General features: G+C 48.4%; 1 protein-coding gene and 1 long non-coding RNA gene across 8 annotated transcripts in view; one reads left to right on the top strand and one right to left on the bottom strand.

The window, feature by feature from the left end:
- The first annotated feature begins 6,614 nt into the window (after window positions 1-6,614).
- LOC142826587 (uncharacterized) lies at window positions 6,615-12,135 on the top strand. Its single transcript, XR_012900807.1, has 2 exons — window positions 6,615-6,855; window positions 10,653-12,135. It is a non-coding gene; the product is annotated as an uncharacterized LOC142826587 (long non-coding RNA).
- Window positions 11,623-20,125, bottom strand: part of GDPD5 (glycerophosphodiester phosphodiesterase domain containing 5) — a 347,114-nt gene continuing 338,611 nt past the window's right edge. For 6 of the 7 annotated variants that reach the window (XM_075919543.1, XM_075919541.1, XM_075919545.1 and 3 more), the window contains 2 exons: window positions 17,970-18,082; window positions 11,623-12,132 (listed from right to left, as the gene is read on the bottom strand). In XM_075919543.1, coding sequence (XP_075775658.1) covers window positions 12,017-12,132; window positions 17,970-18,082 — 229 coding nt within the window. In that variant the 3' untranslated portion in view covers window positions 11,623-12,016. The remainder of the gene's footprint in view (window positions 12,133-17,969; window positions 18,083-20,125) is intronic. The other variant, XM_075919542.1, reaches the window with a different exon arrangement.

The raw sequence follows: 20,125 nt of genomic DNA on the forward strand, positions 1-20,125 counted from the left end.
GTTAAAAAAACACGCCCACACAGCGAAGCCTCCAGTGCTATAAACCAGGCAAGAGGGAGGCATCTCTGCTCAGTAGCATTGTAACTATTTGTATGGTGGGTGATGAGAGCCATTGAACACACTGTATATTATGGACATCTCTTCAAGCCAGGGGATGCACCCCCACTGTAGGCTCGACTCTGGGAAGTTGTTTGCATGTTTAAAAGTCTCAGAGGGGTAGCTGTGTTAGTCTGTAATTTTGGAAAAGCAACGAATAGTCCTGTAGCACCTTAGAGTCTAACTATATATATATTTGGCAAAGCCAACTGAGGAAGTGGGTTGTGCACATGAAAGCTCATGATAATTACATATCTATATATATACACACACAATTATATATATAGATATATATATGTCCCTAGACAAGAATAGGACAGAAGGGGAGTTTGCCCCCTGAAATTTAAATGAGCCTTTTACAGCCTGGCATTTTCCTCTCAGAAGTGCCCATTGTCCTAAAAAAAAAAACCCCTTCTGAGTTTTGCAGCAGCGTGCAGCCTGCTCACTCTGTCTGTCTGTCTCTCTCTCTCTCTCTCTCACACACACACACGTGCCTGGGTCAGTTTGAACAGGGCCTGTCATTCCACATTAGAAATGGTCCTTTTTCAAGAAATGTCATGTCTGCTTCACATCAGAATTTCATTTCCATCCACAGCTCCGTTCTGTGCAATGTGCCAAACCGGGCACAGACTGGTGGCTTTACAAGATTTGCCTATGAACCACTGACAAATGCAGTGTTGTTTGCCTGATTGCCATGGGCAGGGACAGAAGCCCATTTCGCGGGGCCCCCCTTTGCCATGGGGCTTCTTGAAGCGCGGGGCCCAGGGTGGCTGCCCCACTCACTCTGCCCTATATCCACCCCGGCCATGGGTTGGGTCTCATGCTCCTTTGTCCCATATGACGTGGCACCTCTGCTCTACTTCTCCATCACATACCCCGCTGTTTGCCCCAGGCATTTAGTGCAATGAGGCTTGGAAATCAGACCTGTGTAGTCTTGTGTTTGTACCTGGCTTCAGTGACCTCTTGGAGGCTAGGTCCAGCAAAGCCTATTAGCCAAGATGATCAGGAACCAAAGCTCATGCTCTGGGTGTCTCCACACCTCAGACTACTACTAGGTCTGTATGACCAGGGATGGATCATTCCATAATCACCCTGTTCAGTTCATTCCCTCTGAAGCATCTGGCACTGTCTATTATCAGAAGCCAGGACACTGGACTAGATAGACCATTGGTCTGACCCAGGGTAACAATTCTCAGACCAGGTCTACACAAGGGGGCAGAACTGAACCAACGTCTGCAACTCCAGCTACGTAAGTAGCATAGCTGGAGTCGACATTCCTTAGCTCGAGTTACTGCCGCATCTCCACTGTGTGTGGCGGGCGAGGGAGGGTAGATGGGAGAAACTCACCCGCTGATTTCCCTTAACTCCATACTTCACTGGGTCACAAGGAGTAACAGGAGCAGGATCAGCAGTCAATTTAGCAGACATGCTAAATTAACCCCTGGTAGATCAATCTCCATAGTGCTGATCTTTGATTGGAGGTGACTAGGCCTTATGTACAGCCCCTTAGCAATCTCTGGATCTGAGGCCAGGAGCGTAACCCCTCTGGAACTGCATGTTCTGTTCGTACTCTGACACTGTACTGATCATATCCGGTGGTGCAGAATCAAAGCTGTGCAGTCTGATGATTACAAGGGGGGCCACAAATCTCACTGAAGCAAGTTTACAAGGATGGAGTGTCTGTGCTTCCATATCCCTCCACTTCCCTGTCAAATCCACTTGTGAAAGAGACACTCACAAGAGTTTCTGACAAGCCAGTAACACAGACACACCTCACTGCCAGCGACTATGCTGCACATTTAGTGGCGGCCTAGAATCCAGGATTTTCAGCCCACTGCTGGAGCTCAGAGAGTATTTGTTACTTTACTTGTACAATAAGCATTCTACCCTCTAGCTCACGGGACGGGAATCTTTTTTGGGTTGGGGGTCAGCTGACTCATAGAAAAATCAGCCGGGGGGCCGCACACAAGTGAGAGGCAAAAACAAAAACACAAACAAAACCCTCACTGATATTGTGCCTGACTGAGGAGAAAGACATTCCCCACAGACACCAGAGGTTAGGGGGCCCCGGCCTTGTAGATTCTTGTGTGCTCCAGCCCCGCAGTGGGGGTGGGGGCCTGGAGCACCAATACAGGCTCCCCAATGGTGGGGGGGCATGAACCTCAGGGGCCGCATCCAGCCCCTGGGCTGGAGGTTTCCCACCCCCGCTCTAGCTACTAGAGGGCCAGAAAGGCTGGAGCCACAATCCAATCAGGAAACAGACTCTACCTCATGTGATCCACAACAAATCCATAGATCAAGTAAGCACGAGCAAATCATAATCTGCTCGCACATTCAAAAAAGGCCAAAAAAAAAAAAAAAAAATCAAGCAAGCAAGCGGTTCACTGAATCATTCGCAGAGTTGCAGGTGAAGCATTGCTGTGCACTGGGTAACATCAACAGCATCCCAGCCTAGAAGTGGCTGCATTTCGGTAATGGGGAAAGCAACCCTTCAACTACCTCTTATTGCCTAGAGACGGGAGACTGGGGCTGAGGACAGCTACCGACACCTTCCAGTGTAACTGCACTCCACACCTCAGCTCTAGCCTTCCTCCCACCAGCCTTTAAACAGGCCACCCTGATTCCTTACAGCCTGGCAGGGAAGACAAAGGAACAAGACTGTTGTGGAAAAAGGGAAATCTGGGGGCAGGAGTGAGCACACAGCTCCTAGCATGGGGAGAATGGAGAAATGGGAAGGCAAAGACCCTTGGCATGAGGGTAAAGAGGAAGGGTATGGGGAGAGGGACACAACCCCTGCCATGGTGGGGAGCAGGTATGGGGGACCATAGTGTGGGCAGGGAGGGTTATAGGGAGCCCCTGAAATAGAGGGAGATAGGAGGATGCAGGGAGCTCCTGGCATATGCAACGAGAAGCCAGGATACGTGTGACCCTCTAGGATTTTATAAGCATTCAGGCCTGGCCGACGGGGAGAGGGGTTGGGGGAGGGGAGTTGGTTGAGGGGGCAGTTGCCCCGGGGCCCAGCAATCCAAAAGGGCCCAGGGCTCCCTCTACTGGGGCAGCGGTGAGAGCCCCAGGCCCTTTAAATTGCCACCCCACGTTTCCGATGGTTCTGAGGACGGGGGTGCACCATGCTCCGTGTGGCACTGAGGGCTGGTTGCCATGGCACCGCCCCTTCTGCCCAAGGCCCCACCCCTTTAGGGAGCACAGAGCCAAGCCCCCCAGCTTGCCCGGTGGCCTGTGGAGGCTGTGAGGACCCCGTGTACATTTAAGTCTTAGGCGTTCCAGAGGCTATTGGGGAGAGAGTGCTGGAGTGGATTTCCTTAGCTTGAGGAGCGCGTGCCTGGAACGATGGAGGACGTGAGCGTGCGTGACCCGCGCAGCATGGCTAAAAGTGACAGGATTCCCATTCAGGATCCTTGTTCTTTGTATAAAATGCGGTGGGCATATTTCCAGTCAACCTCAGGAAAATGCTGTTGCATTGTTTCGGGAACCATGCCCTGCCCTAACAATAAGCGTTGCCAGGACCAGCCAGCATACAACACCTGTTGAACCGTGATACATTGATCCACCCATGAATGGTTCACAAATGATTTTATAGCAGCGGAAAGGGGGTTTAGAGGGCTATAGGTTCAACTCCAATGGCAGTATCATACTTTGGCTAGCCACTAGGTTTGTTGCAGTGCCTGCCGCTGTATATTGGGGCTTCTGAAATAACAAGATGTAGATGATAGCTTATTAGCTAGAATTTTAATATCTACTGAGTTTACAATCCCAGCCCCAGTTCCCAGGCCACCCAACACCAGTTCTCTCATGTCCCGCTTTGATCAATAGGGGGGACTAAGGGTTAGGTGTAACCAGGGCTGTACAAACTATGAGCAGTTTGGCCATACGGTAGTTACATTAGTTTAAGTCATATTAAAATGGATCTGCTATAGGACCAACTGTGCAACCGTTACCACTTCAGCTTGATGTGAGGGAGCCTGGGCATACACTAGGGCACCTGGATGGGATTGCAGCATCACCTCCCCTGGCTTCCATCCTCCTCAAAACTGAAGTATCCACCCTCAGAAATAACGGTCTTGGGTATAAAAACAAAGGCATATATTAAGGATTCCCCCGATGGCACATCTTTCCCAAGTCTTGGAGCTGCTACTCTACCATTGTGACTACAAAACAATTCTAAAGTTGGAATTTAGATCAGCGGACACCCCAATAGAGGAATTCCTCCACTGGCGATTTTGGGTGGTGGAGTGATCAAACCAACTACATTCTGCGGAATAATTGACTCAGTTGCAGTGTGACCAGATTCCTTCATGCCAAATTGAGTTGGTGGGGTCTGTCTTGGATCCATTCCAAGTTAATCGTATAATGATCCTACCTCCCCATGACACCCAGGGGGGTGCATCAGGAATGTATACGCGTGTTATAATAGTCACCCATATGGGAGAGATGTCCCTCTGGATTTGGGCCTACATGATCGCAGGGATCAATTATGGGCAAAGGGGTTCCATCTACTGTGCTGACGCTAACCCTTATGAATGGCCGCAGGGGAGAGGTTGGGTAATTGGAAGGTCTCATACAGCAAATGGAGTGATCAGTGCTAGAGCGGTTTATATGAGAACCCGAGGTTTCATTCCACCAAGAAGTCCGCTCCTTGGGGGGTTGATAGTATCTAAGATCCGATAGCCCCTGGGCTCCAAAGCACAGTTGCCATCAATTAGAAGGAGAATGCTCACGTAAACAGGGCAGGGCATTACAATGCTTCAGTATGACAGAGATCCTTTTTAGTTGTCTGCGATGGACCAATTTACCTTCTGGTGTTTTGTCTATAGTATAGACAGTTTCCCCAGCGTGATTTACAATAGTGAAAGGGCCTTCCCAGTTGGCCTGGAGGGGTTTAGCGGTGAATTTAACAGGGCACGCCACAAACCATTTTGAAGGTGGGATGGTCCCTTGCAACCAACCGAAAGGGAATCCGGTCTACCTGCTGATTTCTTATCTATGGCTGCTACCTTCGCCTTACCCCCAAGGGAGCATGATTCTTGGGGGCTAATGAGGGCCGCCTGTCAGACCACGTCCAACAGGGCATCTATATTTACAGGCTTTCCTGGACTCCACTGCCCTATCGCCTGTTGGATCGGGGTGGGAAGTCCCTGGGCAATCAGCTGCAATTCATCCGTAGGCAAATTAATCTATGTCAGCATTTGGGGGGGGGTTGTCCATCCACCGTGAGGGCTGCCCATTGGCTGCAGAGGCAGGCCAATAAAACCATTCTTTCAACGGAACGCACGGGTCTTTCTGGGGGCAGCTGTTGCCAATACAAATTTGGCCAATAGGGCACATGGCCCTACCACAGGGGCCATCCCTAGTAGCATATCAAAAATACTGGTATATGCGACGACCTCGGCTTGATGCAATTGGGCCCACCCAATGTTTTAGCTAGTTCAACCGCTTGGGCAGGGGTTATTTCTGCCTCAGAGACAGTGAGTCCGAGGTAGGGTCTTTCTCCCCCATCTGCGGGGGTCAGCCCAAAATTTTAAAACACCCGTTGTAAGGCTGCTACTGAGTGGTGGGGTCTCTGCCATGGGCCCCCAGGATCTGGGGGTGTCAGGGTGGTACCAAACATCCCCATCCCATTTGTCTTCAATCCCCAGGTCCTGGGGCACACTTTCCTTATGGACACTCATGATGGTGGCCGGGCAGCTCTCACCCCGTACCTCCCGCATAGCTCCCTGTAAAACAATGTCCTTTAAACACGTCACCGCCTGACTAAGAGCGGTGTTCTCTACCTGCACCCACTCTCGCTCTTCCTCTGTGGCTGCCACTTGAACGGCTGCCACCAAGAGAGAAGAGGCCTGGGAGATGGCGGCCAGTGCCTGGGCTTTCGACATATCTCGTTCTTTCTCAAGTTTGCATTGTTTTTCCTTCAGCATGTCCAATATCTTGTGCCAACTGATGGGCATGCGGCAGTGCTCTCTTTGCCTGCTTTATCTGGCTTATATAATAATACATACTGTTCCATCATCATGTCTAAATCCGACATCGCTCCTGACAGCATCCCCCTTCCCCCCCCGGGACCCAGGGGTGGGCCCCCTAGACCTGTAACCATTCTGTCAGGGGCCCTGGGGTGGGCACTGCATTCCTGTCTTTTCCCCCCTTGTCAGAGGTTTTTATGCTCCCTCTGCCTCTTCCCCAAATGGGCATTGTGTTGTTCGGGGGAGGGGAAAGGGGGGTGATGGGCAGTCTGTGAGCCATGGGTTGCTAGCCTACGACATCCTTACGTGCCACAAGCTGTCCTACTTCAACTTCCCTGGGGAATCAAGGCTGGATCCTTACACCCCTGTCCCTGGCATCTCCACCAAAATGTTGCAAGCGTGCAACTAACCTTGGCCTAACAAGAACTGGGACCACGAGGTAAAGAGCACAAATTGCTTTAATAGCTGTAACCTACTCTGAAAGGAGGGCAAAGAGAAGGCTTACTCTCATTATCCTCAATCACACTTACAGTCTGACGAAATACAGGCTGAACGCCAGGCACCAGGAGTTCATGCTGAGGTTCATGCTGTTGATATCTTCCCGTGATGACCGCAGAACCGATTCGCTGGCCAGGTGATCCGAGTAGAGGGCATCCTCGGGAGGTCCTGCTTGGTGATCCCCTTTCAGGTTCTCTCTCTCTTCGTTAGATCGATGATGTTACAGGCCATGTGCAGCTTCTGAGTCCATAGGTCTTCCTTCTGGGCTGTGTGCACTCAAGTTCAGGTGAGTAAAAATTCCTCACCCACTGCATGTTTGTCTCCCACACACACAATGCATTCACTCAGGAAGGGGTAACCATAAGGAGAATTTACAGAACCTAAGCCAATAATAATTCAGCTTTACATCAAATTATAACGTGCAAACAGATTATGTCCTTCGCCCTCAACATGATGGGGACCGATTTACCTACAACTACTCAAGAGAGATCTTGATGTCATTGTGGATAGTTCTCTGAAAATATCCGTTCAGTGTGCAGAGGCAGTCAAAAAAGCAAATAGAATGTTAGGAATCATTTAAAAAGTGATAGAGAATAAGACAGAAAATATCTTACTGCCTCTACATAAAACCATGGTATGCCCACATCTTGAATACTGCATACAGATGTGGTTGCCTTAGCTCAAAAAAGATATTGGCATTGGAAAAGGTTCAGAGAAGAGCAACAAAAATGATTAGGGGTTTGGAATGGGTCCCATATGAAGAGACATTAAAAAGACTTGGACTTTCAGCTTAGAAAAGGGGAGAATAAGGGGGGATATGATAAAGGTTTATACAATCATGACTGGCATGGAAGAAATGAATAAAGAAAAGTTATTTACTTGTACCCATAATATAAGATCTAGGGGTTACCAAATGAAATTAATAGGCAGCAGTTTTAAAACAAAGGAAGTTTTTCTTCATGCAGCGCATAGCCAACCTGTGGAACTCCTTGCTAGAGGATGTTGTGAGGATTAGGACTTTAGAGTTCAAAAAGGAGCTAGATAAATTCATGGAGGTTAGATCCATCAATGGCTATTAGCCAGGATGAGTAGGAATGGTGTCTTTAGCCTCTGTCTGAAAATGGATAACAGGAGAGGGATCACGTGATAATTACCTTTTGTGTTCACACCCTCTGGGGCATCTGGCATTGGCCACTGTCAGCAGATAGGATACTGGGCTAGGTGGACCTTTGGTCTGACCCAGTATGGCCGTTCTTATGACCTCATGAGGTCTCTTCCAATACTAATCTTCTATGATTCTATGAACACAGTGCCAAGGAGCAGGGTGCCAGGGTACCAGCTTGCTGTTAAACCGTCAACATACCAAAGCTAAAAATCAATAGACACAGACTCGCAGCTAATTTGGGAGCAGGAAAAAAAAATTATCTCCTTCTCTCTGCTTTGGGCCACATGAGGTCACACCAGGCCTAAGGCTCGGGCAGATGGGAGTTTGTATTGGAAAATGTCAATTTGTTGAACCTAAAACTGATCAGGGAACAGCCTCCAGTTTGAGGAATTTCCCCACTCCAACAAAAGGTAAGAAAAAAATTCAACTGTGACATAATTTCAGTTAAAAAATGGTTTTTCATTTCAAAATGTAAGCTAATTTTAAAAAAGCCTCAAGAAAAAAAAAGCCCCACATCTCCACATTTTAACTGACCAAAAAATGAAAAAAAAAAGTGGTGTTTTGGTTGATGAATATTCAAAAGGGAGCCATTTCATTCTGTGTTAAAAATAGGGGGGGGGGGGAATCAACTGGAAAATAATTGAGGGCCTTAACCATCTGCCCACCCAACTCTAGCATGTAGATGCAAAAATCCCTTCACCCACTAATTAAATGCAGCCATGTGGTGGGGTGACTAGAGCAGCTGTTTCGCAGTGCGTGGAATATGAAGACTGTTTATCTACACCTCCTGTCCCATGAGATCCAGTTGAAACCTCAGGAGGCAATCTTAGGAAGGCGGAACACAACTGGACTTCCTGAAGTTGTCCAGGTTGCTGGCCATACCCATTCTTGCTTCTTTTAAGGCTGTTGGTCTCACAAAGGAGAGACCTGAGCTTACCAGCACAACCGCAAGCAAGCAGACCCCTTCGATCTCACTCTGTGGAGAGAATGCTCTATAAAAACCAGGGCATTTTGTAAGCAAGCTCAGAAAACACAACAGCAGCACAACAGCAGAGGAATACTGAATGTTTATTTCACAGAGAGCTCGCTGGAGGGGGGTAGTGGTGATTTTGGTCTTTCAATATTTTTATTGAAAACTATCATACTTTCTAAAAAATAAAGTAAATCTTTAAGGTGACAGTGGTAAAAATCACTGCATAACCTGGAGGATAAGGGTCTAAGAGTAAAAATTTGTGTTGTGAATCAACTTTGTTTAGTCAACAATGTTTTGTTGGATTTTTTTAACCCACCCAAACTTTTTCAAAAAGCTTCTGACTTGTCCACAAAGTCATGTCCCAGGATAAAAACCAAACATGAAGGTAATCATCAACAGATGCAGAGATTTAACAGTATTTCAGTTGATATGACAATCAGTCAGCAATGCTTCAATGCTGCACCATAATTAAAAGAAGAGCAACTTTATATAAGACCTTTCACTTCTGCAGAAAGTCACCTTGTTTCACACAGACTTGAGAGAGTACCATGAAAAAGGGTAGTGTATTGAGGGTGACCTATAGATCCAGAGCCAGTTTCTGATTCCAGCTACACTGATAAAAATTCAGAGTCAATTCAAATTATTTTAATAGCTGTGCTTTGGATTTACAGGATGTAACCCTGATAAGAATCTAAAGGGTAATAACTGAGCAATGAATTTATATCATATAAAGATATTTAATTCCTTACCTGTGTTACTAATAGCATCTTTGATTATTAAAAACAAAACAATTTTTTTCTCCCACAACCTAGAGGCACTGTTGACATTTTGCATTTCATTCAGTTAGATCAGTCAGTTTCACTTTTTGTTTCTAGTCATTTTCACTTCCCAGTTCTTATTCCTCACACAACACCTTTGGGTTTTGCTTTCTAACACTGCTGGGGAATGTTTACATTCTTAATAATTCTGAAATCATTTAATGAAAATATTTCTATTCTGAGCTTGGTTTGGTAAAGTCATTAACACTCTACATTTGGTGTACAATACAATTTAGCAGCAAATATTAAACAGAGTTTGCTCTCTGTTTAGCAAAGTCAATGCCATGGCTTTAGTTTCTTTGTAATTGGACTCTGAAAATAAATCCCAATTCACCTTCTTTTGATTGAAGAATCTCAAACTTGACTCAAACCCCTCATCAGGAGCCAAATTTCACACACAATTGATTTTCAAGGCAGCATCTGACAAACTTCAAAAGAAGCAATCAATGGTATTTCCCATATTCCACATTTCCAGGTTAGCCAAGCGGCAATAAAGAAGTGAAACTAACAAATACCACAGAAGATTAGGGATTAATCCAAAGCCTACTTAAATCTATGGGAGTCTTTTTTCTGGCTGCAACAGACTTGGGAACCGGCAAAAGAGCAAAAAAGACAAACACCCTAATACCTGACTCATCTCAGTGAGAGAAGGGGAAAAACTACTGTTAAAGGGTAAACTATGCAGTTTTAAGTCGACACAGCCTTGTTGCTAAAAGCCAGCTTGTGTGAATGCTGCTTTTCGCACTTTTACTGACAAAATACTTCCTCCCCCAATGAGCGGGTTTTGCTTTGTTGACAAGAAAGCGCTCATGCTGACAAAAAGGTGTTCACACTTTCAATTGCTGCAGCAAAGTGTTGTTGTTCATGGGCGATGGGGAGGCAGGTTAAAAGCACCCATGAACAACAAAGGTTTTGTGGATCAAGAGTGAGTATAGACATGCCCCCAAAGGCCAATTGCATAGATTTTTGTTTGTGGCTCAGCTGTGATTTGTGAAAAGAGAGAGGCAGTGTGGGTTTTGAGCGAGGGAGAGGAGTTGACGACTGAGAAAAAATATTGACATTTGGAAGAGGGAAAAAATGCATTACTGATCCAACTCAATTTCTGTGCTTTTTTTATTTCAATGTAGGATTTTGGTTTAAAGCCTCTTCCACTGAAGAAAAAAAAAGCAGCAAATGGTAGTACCTCTCCAGTGCAAACACCTCATTGGCCGTCATTCTCACTCTGGAGGAAATTAACGAGCAGTCTTTAAAAAAAAAAGAAAGATACTGCTTCCACACAACAACAGAGTTAAGGAGAAAGTCTCCCTTGTTAAATGAGTTGTTCTCCTAGCCAGCTTCATTCTATACTTTACTATTTACAATCCAGCATTCTTCACTGCCTTGTCAAGCTTCAGTTCTTCAAGCTGAGCTGCTTGACCTGCGACTGAGAAACACAGGCTTCGACCCTACTGCTGATTGAGAACTCCCTGCCCCACCACCAAGTTAAGGGTTAACATAAACTATGCCCCCTCGTTCTAAGTGGTCAGCACTGGATCAGCATGATGGACAAGGTGGTGCTCTTAGCTAATGATCATGAAATTAAGACTTTTCATGGAGACTGACTTATGAAATCCCAACCAGGAATCTATTTAAGGTCCTCACCAAAGTTCCCTATAAGCTGTGTGTTTGGGTGGCCACCCAGGAGAAATTCAAATGCTGCCCAGCTGACTAGCAGAGTGCCCTACAACCAGCAGCATGTGTTTCTGTTGATGGTACACATCCACACATGCCTTGGTGCATATAACAAAATTTATTCCACACATGGATAGAAAAAATTAGAAGGAACATTGGTTCTCACTCAGGTCAGGAGCTTCCCGGGGAGATTTCACGGGGGAAGGACTGCAGTACAGGCCATAAAACTTTGTGCCATATGAGTCATATGATTCCCTGTATGCCTTGGTCCTACTATTCTGGGGAACACATGGAAGGGATTCAGTCAATCTGATTCTTTCTCCTGGTTCTGAACACTTTTTGGAAGCAACACCTTGCCTCCTGCTAGGAAGATCTGAGCAGCCTTTTTAAAACTTCAGTAGCCAGAAAAAGAAAGGACACGTCACAAGAACTTCACAACATCGTTTTTAAACAAGTTCAGCTAACAATTGCTGCACCAAGGGGAAGACAAACTCCACGTCCCACTTGTCTGCCACAGTGTCCAGGATGTCACCTCAGTATTTCCTCAGATTCAGCCAAAATGTTCCTGTTTCAATGCACAAATTATTCCCACTCACTCCCTTGAAGAAATACAGGCAACCCCCCACAAAATACAAGAGACCAAAAAAGGACTTTTTACATATTTACAAAAAGCTGCCCCAGCCTCACAGTCCAGGGTGTGTCGGGAGCCAGCAACAAGAGCAAGAGAAGGGGACCCTGCACACTTAGTAGTTCCATAAAGTGTCCCTCCCATCCCAGACATCGAGCACTGGGGGGTGTCGTGCCATGGGCCTATAATTCCTCAGTCCACACGCAGCTTCATGTCCCGGCGACCCATGGGGGCGATCGCCTCATTGGAGTAGCCGTTTTCAGAATACAATGACAGGTCATCTGCATTCTCCATGCCGCTGTTTATTTCTGGGGGAGGGGAAAAGACAAATGCAGACATAATTAAAGGGTTGTCAATCACTAAAGTCGCCAGCAGCATTTTATTCCAACGCTTTCCCAAGAGGCAAATCCAGTAGGGTTAATGGAAGTTCATGGAGCTCAGGACTTTGTCAGAAGTAGCTCAGCACCCCAAGTCCCAAGGCTCTCTCATTGTTAGAGACAGGTAAACCGAGGGACGGGGTAAAGTGACTTGCACCCCTCCCCCAAATTAATTCACAGAGCAAGTCAGTGGTAGAGTATATGGCACTGATTCTGACCCCGCAGCCTTCAGTGGAAGTATCCCGAAGGTATGCCAGATAACAAGATTGAGAACAGGCCCCTTGTCATATGGCAGCCACAGATGTATGGCTGGGTGTGTCTGCAATAGGAAAAGGAGAACCTCAGAAGTATCCCAGAACCTGGATTTTAATCTAACACAGGTGAACTTCTTTATTGTGAAAAAGGGAGCTCTCCCCAGTGCGGGCAGATTTAGCTGAGCTAATCAGCCCGCCCCAGGATCTTTTTAGGGTTGGTGCCAGTCTTAACCAAGGAGTTTGTTTTAGAGGCACAAGAATGAAAATAAATGTTGTTCCTAAGCCCTCTACTTTAGAAGGCATGGTGCAGTTTGGGTCTGTCTGGCTCACATTGCTTTCACATCCGCGTAACCCTTGGGTTCCTTAGACCTGATCCTACTTGACACACCTGGATGAAAGAGCAGAGTTAGGCCCATAACTTAGAGCAGCGTTTCTCAAAGTCGCTTTGGGAAAGACGCTGGCAGGCCCATGCCGCTTTGTTTACCTAATGGGTCTAAGTGCCACAGAGCCTTATATTGGCACCAAAGTTTGCCATTTCCACCCAAGGAGAGCTGCAGGAAGCAGTGGTCTGGGCCACACCTTGGCTACAGATCCTTTAGGTAAAATAAGCAGTGTGAACCTGCTAGCAGCTTTCCCAAAACACATTTGCAGCCCACTTCGAGAAACACTGACTTACAGCATAAACTCTTTGTTATCTGTGTACTGATTCCTGATGGCTACTACGACGAGACCAACAACGGCTGCAGGAGAAATTATTGTACTCATGATCCTTAAGAACTGAAGTGTACAGACTTAGTGGGTGAACTCTGATGTCCCAGAGCTGCAATATTCTCTTCACAAAAAATCACTGTTTTCTTTCTTTCCGGATCAATTGAAAGACAAGAAGGATATGAGAATTTTTTTTTGGACCAACTTGTGTGAGTGAAAGAGACAAACTTTCAAACCACATGGAGCTCTTCTACAGTCCTGGGAAAAGTACTCACGGCACAAAGTCTGCAAAGATCCACTACTTGAGCACCTTTTCCAAAGTATCTCTGTGTGCTTTGTGAAGCAAGTGCCTTGCCCAGACCTGAAGCAGAGCTCAGTGTGGTTTGAAAGCTGGCTTCTCTCACCCACAGGTGTTGGTCCAATAAAAAGTATCACCTGGCACACCTCATCACACTAATATCCTCAGATGGGTGGGGATGCGACAACACTGCATGCCAATCAGTGGAGACAATCCTTTCGCAAATACATCCCCTGCTGAGAAAACAAAATCATTAGAGCAGGGGTCTCATACTCCCAGCCTGCAGACCATTTCCAGCGGGAACAATTGCATAATCAAGCCTGGGACTCCAGGCTGCAGCGGCGGGCAGGGGGGAGGGAAGAGTGCCCATTACTGGCCCTCAAGCCCACCCCCTCTCCTCACCATGGCACCAAGGGATCACTGGGGAGCCTGGTGCAACGGTGGCAGTTGCTTCCCACCCCACACTCCCTGCAGAAGCAGGAGTCGTGGGGAAGCAGAGCATGAGCGCACATGCTCTGCTTCCTCATGGCTCATCCCGGCACAGGGAACATGGGGGGTGCGACTGCTGGTGTGACAAAGTCCACCCGGTGATCCCCAAAGTCGCGTCCTTGAGGGAATGGAATGTCATGGGAGAAGGGGAACTCAGGGCAGTGGTGAGAAGGGGAAGGGCTTTGGGGCCGGTAGCGATAGACCTCCCCCTCCAGCCCTCTGGGAGTTCCTGGTTGGATTTTGCAGTTGCTCCCACTGGGGATGGCCCGTGGGCAGGGAGTTTGAGACCCCTGCCTTAGAGGAAGATGAATAGTGGGGAAAGAGCACATGCTTGAGTGGTGATTAGCTCCCAGACCCACAATGCCCGAGCTCTGCAGCCCCTTAGGACTCTTCACCCATATGCTAGCGCCAGCTAATCCATGTCAGTGGAGGAGGGGGGCTGTTTCGTTTTGGGTTTTTTTTTTTTTTTGCTTCTCTCTTGTGTGCAGCCCCTGGCTTATTTTTCTGTGGAGGAGTGGCTCCCAAACCCAAAAAAGGTTTCCCACCCCTGTTCAAAAGAACCAAAGTCTGTCATAAAAAGAGGAGGGAGATGGGAGGACAGACAGTGGATCAGGTCGATTCCAGACGCCATCTAGTGGCTAGAACCTGTAAGACAGTTTACACTGAAGGAAGGTTAAACAGAAGTTGACAACAGGGCAATGCTCAGCACTGTAGCTAGTAGGGATGTAAAATCCTGGTTAATCAGTTAACTGGTTAAATGTTAGGTTAACCTAGTGTTTGACCAGCTAACCCACTAAGTGGGATCTCACTTCACCAGCCCCCCAGAGGGGTTGGGGCTGCTGCCGCTGGGTTCCAACCCCGGCAGGCTGATCATGAAGCCCACGAGTGTTCCAGAGACCCGCCCCCCCCCCCCGACCCCTTGAGGGAAGGTGCATCAAATGTCTGACCAATGCCCAGAGCAGGCCTGCACAACATATGGCCCGAGGGCTGCATGTGGCCCACAGGAGCTCACTGTGCGGCCCGTGACAATTACGGGCGGCGTAGCCCCATCTGATCTGCCGGCCGGGCGGAGGAGCGGAGTGCCGCTGGGGAGGGGGAAATGCGGTGATTCTCGCCGCCTTGCTGCCTGCGTGCAGCTCCTGTGCGAGGAGGCGGGACGCGAGCCAGAGGGCGGGACGCCGGCAGACACCAGGACGCTAGCGTGACGTCACGGCCAGCGACCGCTGGATTCAAAAAGGCAGAAGCCAGGTAGGGGAGGGGAAGGGGCTTGTTCTGAGGGGGGGGGGCAGGTGAGGAGAAAGGGGAAGACACCAAGGGAAAGGGTGCAGGACAGACAAATGCCAGGGGGCCAAGTGGAGACACGTGGGGAGTTTTTTTTGTTTGTTTGTTTTTGTTTTTTTTGTTTTGCTCAACAAAAATTTTTAGCCACGTGTTTGGTATTTTTTGGGAGAGCATCCCTACTTGCGGCCCGCAGCTGTTTTCTTTGGAGTAATATGGCCCTTGTCGCTTTCCAAGTTGTGCAGGCCTGGCCCAGAGTCATCCAGTTCATAGGGCAGCCATCCCAGTTCCTGCACTTTGGGGGGCCCTGCAGCAGCTGCCTCAGCCAGCCTATGGACAGGTCTCAGGCTGGCCTAGGGAATACCTGGGGGCCTAGCATGGGTGGGATGGCAGTAGGGGTCAGCCTTGCACTCATCGCGGCAGTGGGAGTAGAAGTGACCTGGAAGCCTGCTCCACTATGCCCCACTGCCCTCTCGCAGCCTGCTGCAGCAGTGGGAAGCGGAGCACCCTGGCCCCAGAGCGCGCAGCTTCCCACTGCCATGGCGAAGCAGAGTGCAGCGGGCTGGGCGAGGGCGGCAGAGCAGAGCAGACTGCTTGGCTGCTTTAGCTCCTACCACCACAGCAAGTGAGAGAGGAGGGGCAGACCCCTGCTGCTACCCTGCGCCAAGCCCCCGGTAATCCCCCAGCTCACGTTGCTATGGAGAGGGAGTGCAGTGGGGGTAAGGTGAGGGTGAAGCAGACATGGGCAGGGCCTGCAGTGGGGAGGGAGGGTTGCCCTGGGCTCCGCATCTGGGGCTCTTGGCAGAGGTTACCCCAGACCCCACACTGCTAGGGACGGCCTTGCTGGGGCTCTACACTCTTACCAATAAGGCCAAACACCTATGCTGATATTTACAGAGTGACTGAAACGATGCTGGAAATAAACCGTTCGACTGTGCCGCGTGCCTGCTGCGCACGCCCTCAAAGGGACAATCAGCCCAACGTCACCATTTACACCACTTCCACAGGCGCTCCACCATCAGCTGCTCCGAGGGCTCTTCCCCACACACTCCATTCTCCTCTCCCCCCGAGCACAGTGCAGCTCTGGCAGGCTCCCCTGGGAGAGACCAGAGCTTCTACATTTAAAGCCCCAGTGGCCTTGCCATCCCGCTTCACAAGACGCCTTTGCCATAATGCCTACAGAACACGTGTCCATGGCAACGCTGCAGGCATGCAGAGGAGACCACCGCCTGTCTTGCTGGCCACCATCACCCTCTGTTTCCTTGCTTCCCATCTGACTGTTTCCACCCGTCTCTTGTCTAAATCTCCCTCCCCCCCCCCCCCCCCCCCCCCGGTTTCCCTCGTTACTCCCTGGCGGGTTTTTTTCCCCCTTGATAAATTTTTATCACATTTTTGTCCGGTATTTTTTTTGAAACCATCTGGCAACCTTAGGGCCTCCAACGTCCTGCAACCCAGCATGACCCTTGGGCAGGCTTCTGGCCTGCCACAGCCCCACATGCTGCTCAAAATGGCCAGCATGTGTCTCTGTGCAGTGTGCGCTCTTTAGGAGGAGAAGGGTCTTTTCACACTGCCTCTACCCCCAGCACAATGCTCGCAGCTCCCATTGGCTGGCAACATACGGAGACCACCCCCCCAAGGGGACGCTGTGAAAACATACATGCTGGTCCCAGCAGCTGGCCCTCTGAGTGGCATCTGGGGGCCATGGAAGACAGGGAGCTTGCCCGACGGTCCTGATGGGCTGCTGGCCGGGAGCTGCCTAAGGTAAGCACTCCTAGCCAGAATCTGCATCTGGCACCCTACTCCTCCTGCACCCTAACTCCCTGCCCCTCTCTGGTCACAGCCCAAACCTTCTGCACCCCCTCCTGCACCTGATGAAAACTCCTTCCCAGGCCTTGCACCCCTCCTGAACTCCTCCCCCAGGTCAGAATCCACTCTTGCACTCAAACCCCTCCCTGACCCTGCACCCCCTCCTGCACCCCAATCTCCTACCCCAAGCTCCTTGCACCCAACCTCTGCCCCACACCCTGCACTCCCTTCATTAATATAATTGAAAAGTGCAGTCCTGGATCACTTACCAAATTCTTAGAGTGGCCCCCCATCAAAAATCATTGCCAACCACTGTGCTATAGTGATACAAACTCATCATCTTCTGAAGATTATTTTTAATATCAAATTGTCCAACTTGATGCCTTTTAAATACTCCCCTACTAACAACTGCACAGAGCCTCGTACTGCCATAAACACTCAAAGTCTCTGGGGTTTGCCCCTCCTCCTAGACAGTTACCCCAGGCGTGCCTGGACAGAGCCCCCACTGATTCACAAGATCAGGGTATTGCCTGTGGTCGACAGCCTTTCCTGACGTCTCAGTAGCATCAGTTATTATCATGCATCCCCACTCTACAATACTGGGACCCAAACCTGCAACTCCCACCTTAGTCTCAGTGGTCATATGAGAGTGTGGTCTGTAGGGCAAGACCCTTATCCATGGCACTGCCCAGTGCTGAGCGAATCACTGGGGTTGGTCATCTGAGCTGCCAATACACAAGTCAACTCCACTTAGCTCTGTGGCACTCTGGTCAGTGTCTCCAGCAAGAGGCAGGTTCAGAGAGAGGGACGGTAGCAGAGTACTGGAACAAAAGGCTCCATTAGCTACTGGATGGCAAGAGAAGAGCAGAACCTCGCCCTCTGCCCCTGGCTTTGCTCACGGCCATTCCGAGGCTCTCGCTCTCAAGCAGCCATACCTGAAAAGATCAATTTCTCCTTCATGATTTTGACATCCCGACTGGACCTGCGGACAGCAGCACTGAGCATGATTTGCTCCGGGTTGTAGGTCCGTATGCTTCCCAAGCGCCATCTGCAGCAGAAAAGAGGCATGTAAAGGACTGGCCTCAAATGCCAATCCTCTAAGCAAGCATCTCCTGACAAATGAAGTCATAAAACCCCATTGATGCAATATGGCTTCAACTTTACTGTACTGCATCGGACCTGGTGTTAGGCAGCATGGCTTGATTTTAGGAGGTGCACAGAAGAGATTTTCATTAGCTCTGAAAATCAGGCAGTCTTAAACAAATGAAACCATTTCTGTGAAAGCACCTTAGCTTCCCCCCACCGTCGTTAATTTTTATACAGACTAATTATGGAAAGTGTTCAATAGTAATGAATATTTCAGAGAAATCAGAGGCATGCATAAGGAAGACGCTAGTACTAGCTGCTTCAGAGGAAGGTGCAAGCAAACCCACAGTGGATAGTCTCAGAATGACCTGTTGGCCAGGGAAGTTTCTTCCTGACCCCCTGCTAGAGAATACAGGCAGTCCCCGGGTTACGTACAAGATAGGGACTGTAGGTTTGTTCTTAAGTTGAATTTGTATGTAAGTCGGAACTGGTACATATTGTAGGGGAAACTCTAGCCAAACATTTCTCCAGAGCTCAGTTTTATTCTCCCACACCTCACTTCCCTCAGTCCTTTATTCTCAAGCTGAGGTGTCTGCTGAGAAAAGCCGCTCCGCGTCTCCCTGGTCTGCTGGGGGTGGGCGCTAGCTTCGCATCTCCCTGGTCTGCTGGGGGGAAGCAGCTAGTGCGGGGTTGCCTCACCCCGTTTGTAAGTAGGGATCCGATGTAAGTCGGATCCATGTAACCCGGGGACTGCCTGTAGTTTATGCCCTGAAGCATGAGTGTTTGTGTCCCTTTCCAAAGCTCATAAGGATTTTTTCAAACCCTTTTTACTGTAACTCTGAATATGATTACCCATATACAACCCAGACCAGGTGGTCTGAGTTAATAGGTTTGAATACTGCACAGCAAGAAGTGCTGTGATTCGGTCACATTAATGACTGTGCTCTAATTAGGGGAACAGAGTCATGTAACCTAGATCCAACATTTTGGGGCTTGCGGAAAAATGTTCTGTTAATTCTCTTCCCCCCTCATCCTCCCATTTAAAGTGTCAGTGAAATTAACCATCCATTGAAGTTTCCACCACATGGAACACCGGGGGAGGAATGAAATCCAGCATGGTGACTTAACCATAAAAATGAAGCTGTCTAGATTGAGTTTCATTGTCCAAACTGAATACATGGAAAAAGTAAAAAGCACAATGAAAAGTAGACCAGATTTTGAAAAAAAAAAATCACCTTTAATCAGCTAAAGAATTGTTACCAACACAGAGAAAAACTTTTTCTTTTCTTTTCTTTTTAGTCTGAAAGTGGGGACAATTTCACTTCAGAGCCATTTGATACTTCAGTCCAGAAAGCACACAGTAAAGCGATAGGATGAACCTACACTGATGGTAGCAAAGACAAGGTAGCAATGAGGTATAGCAGGTAAAGGTGCTGTCCTGGGTGCCAGGAAGCCAGATTCTCTTCCCAGATTTCACACTGATGTATGAGGTGTCCCTGGACAAATCATTTCACCTTTCTGTACTCCTCTTTTCCATCCGCACCTGCAGCTTGTCTGTTTAGATTGGACTCTCCCCCACTACAGGTATGTGAAGTAATATAGTTTCAATCTGTACTACCATAGTATGCTACTAATTTTTAGGCTGTATACTGGACTCTTGCTGCCTTTTGGATGTTAGACTGACTGCACACCTTTATGTTGGAAGATCCTCATCCAACTGCCTTTCCTAGAGCAAGCATCTCCATGTTACTATAAACCAGCTGCCAAGATAATAATTGGGACAGAAATCCTGTGCATGAGGCCTCGTTAGCAAAGTGGACACTTTTTCACATTGTGTTCTAGATTTTAGGGCCAAACCTTGTCTAATAAGGTGAACACCCACCACTGTGTTTCACAAGTATATAAATTAAACATCCGATATTTAAGTTTCATAAAAAGGATACATAGGCCACCTACAAGCAGCCTCTCTCTCTTCCCTGTGGGGGAAGTACATCAGGTTCCAGTT

Source organism: Pelodiscus sinensis, chromosome 1, assembly GCF_049634645.1.
Source record: "Pelodiscus sinensis isolate JC-2024 chromosome 1, ASM4963464v1, whole genome shotgun sequence".
NCBI classification, from domain to species: Eukaryota; Metazoa; Chordata; order Testudines; family Trionychidae; genus Pelodiscus; species Pelodiscus sinensis.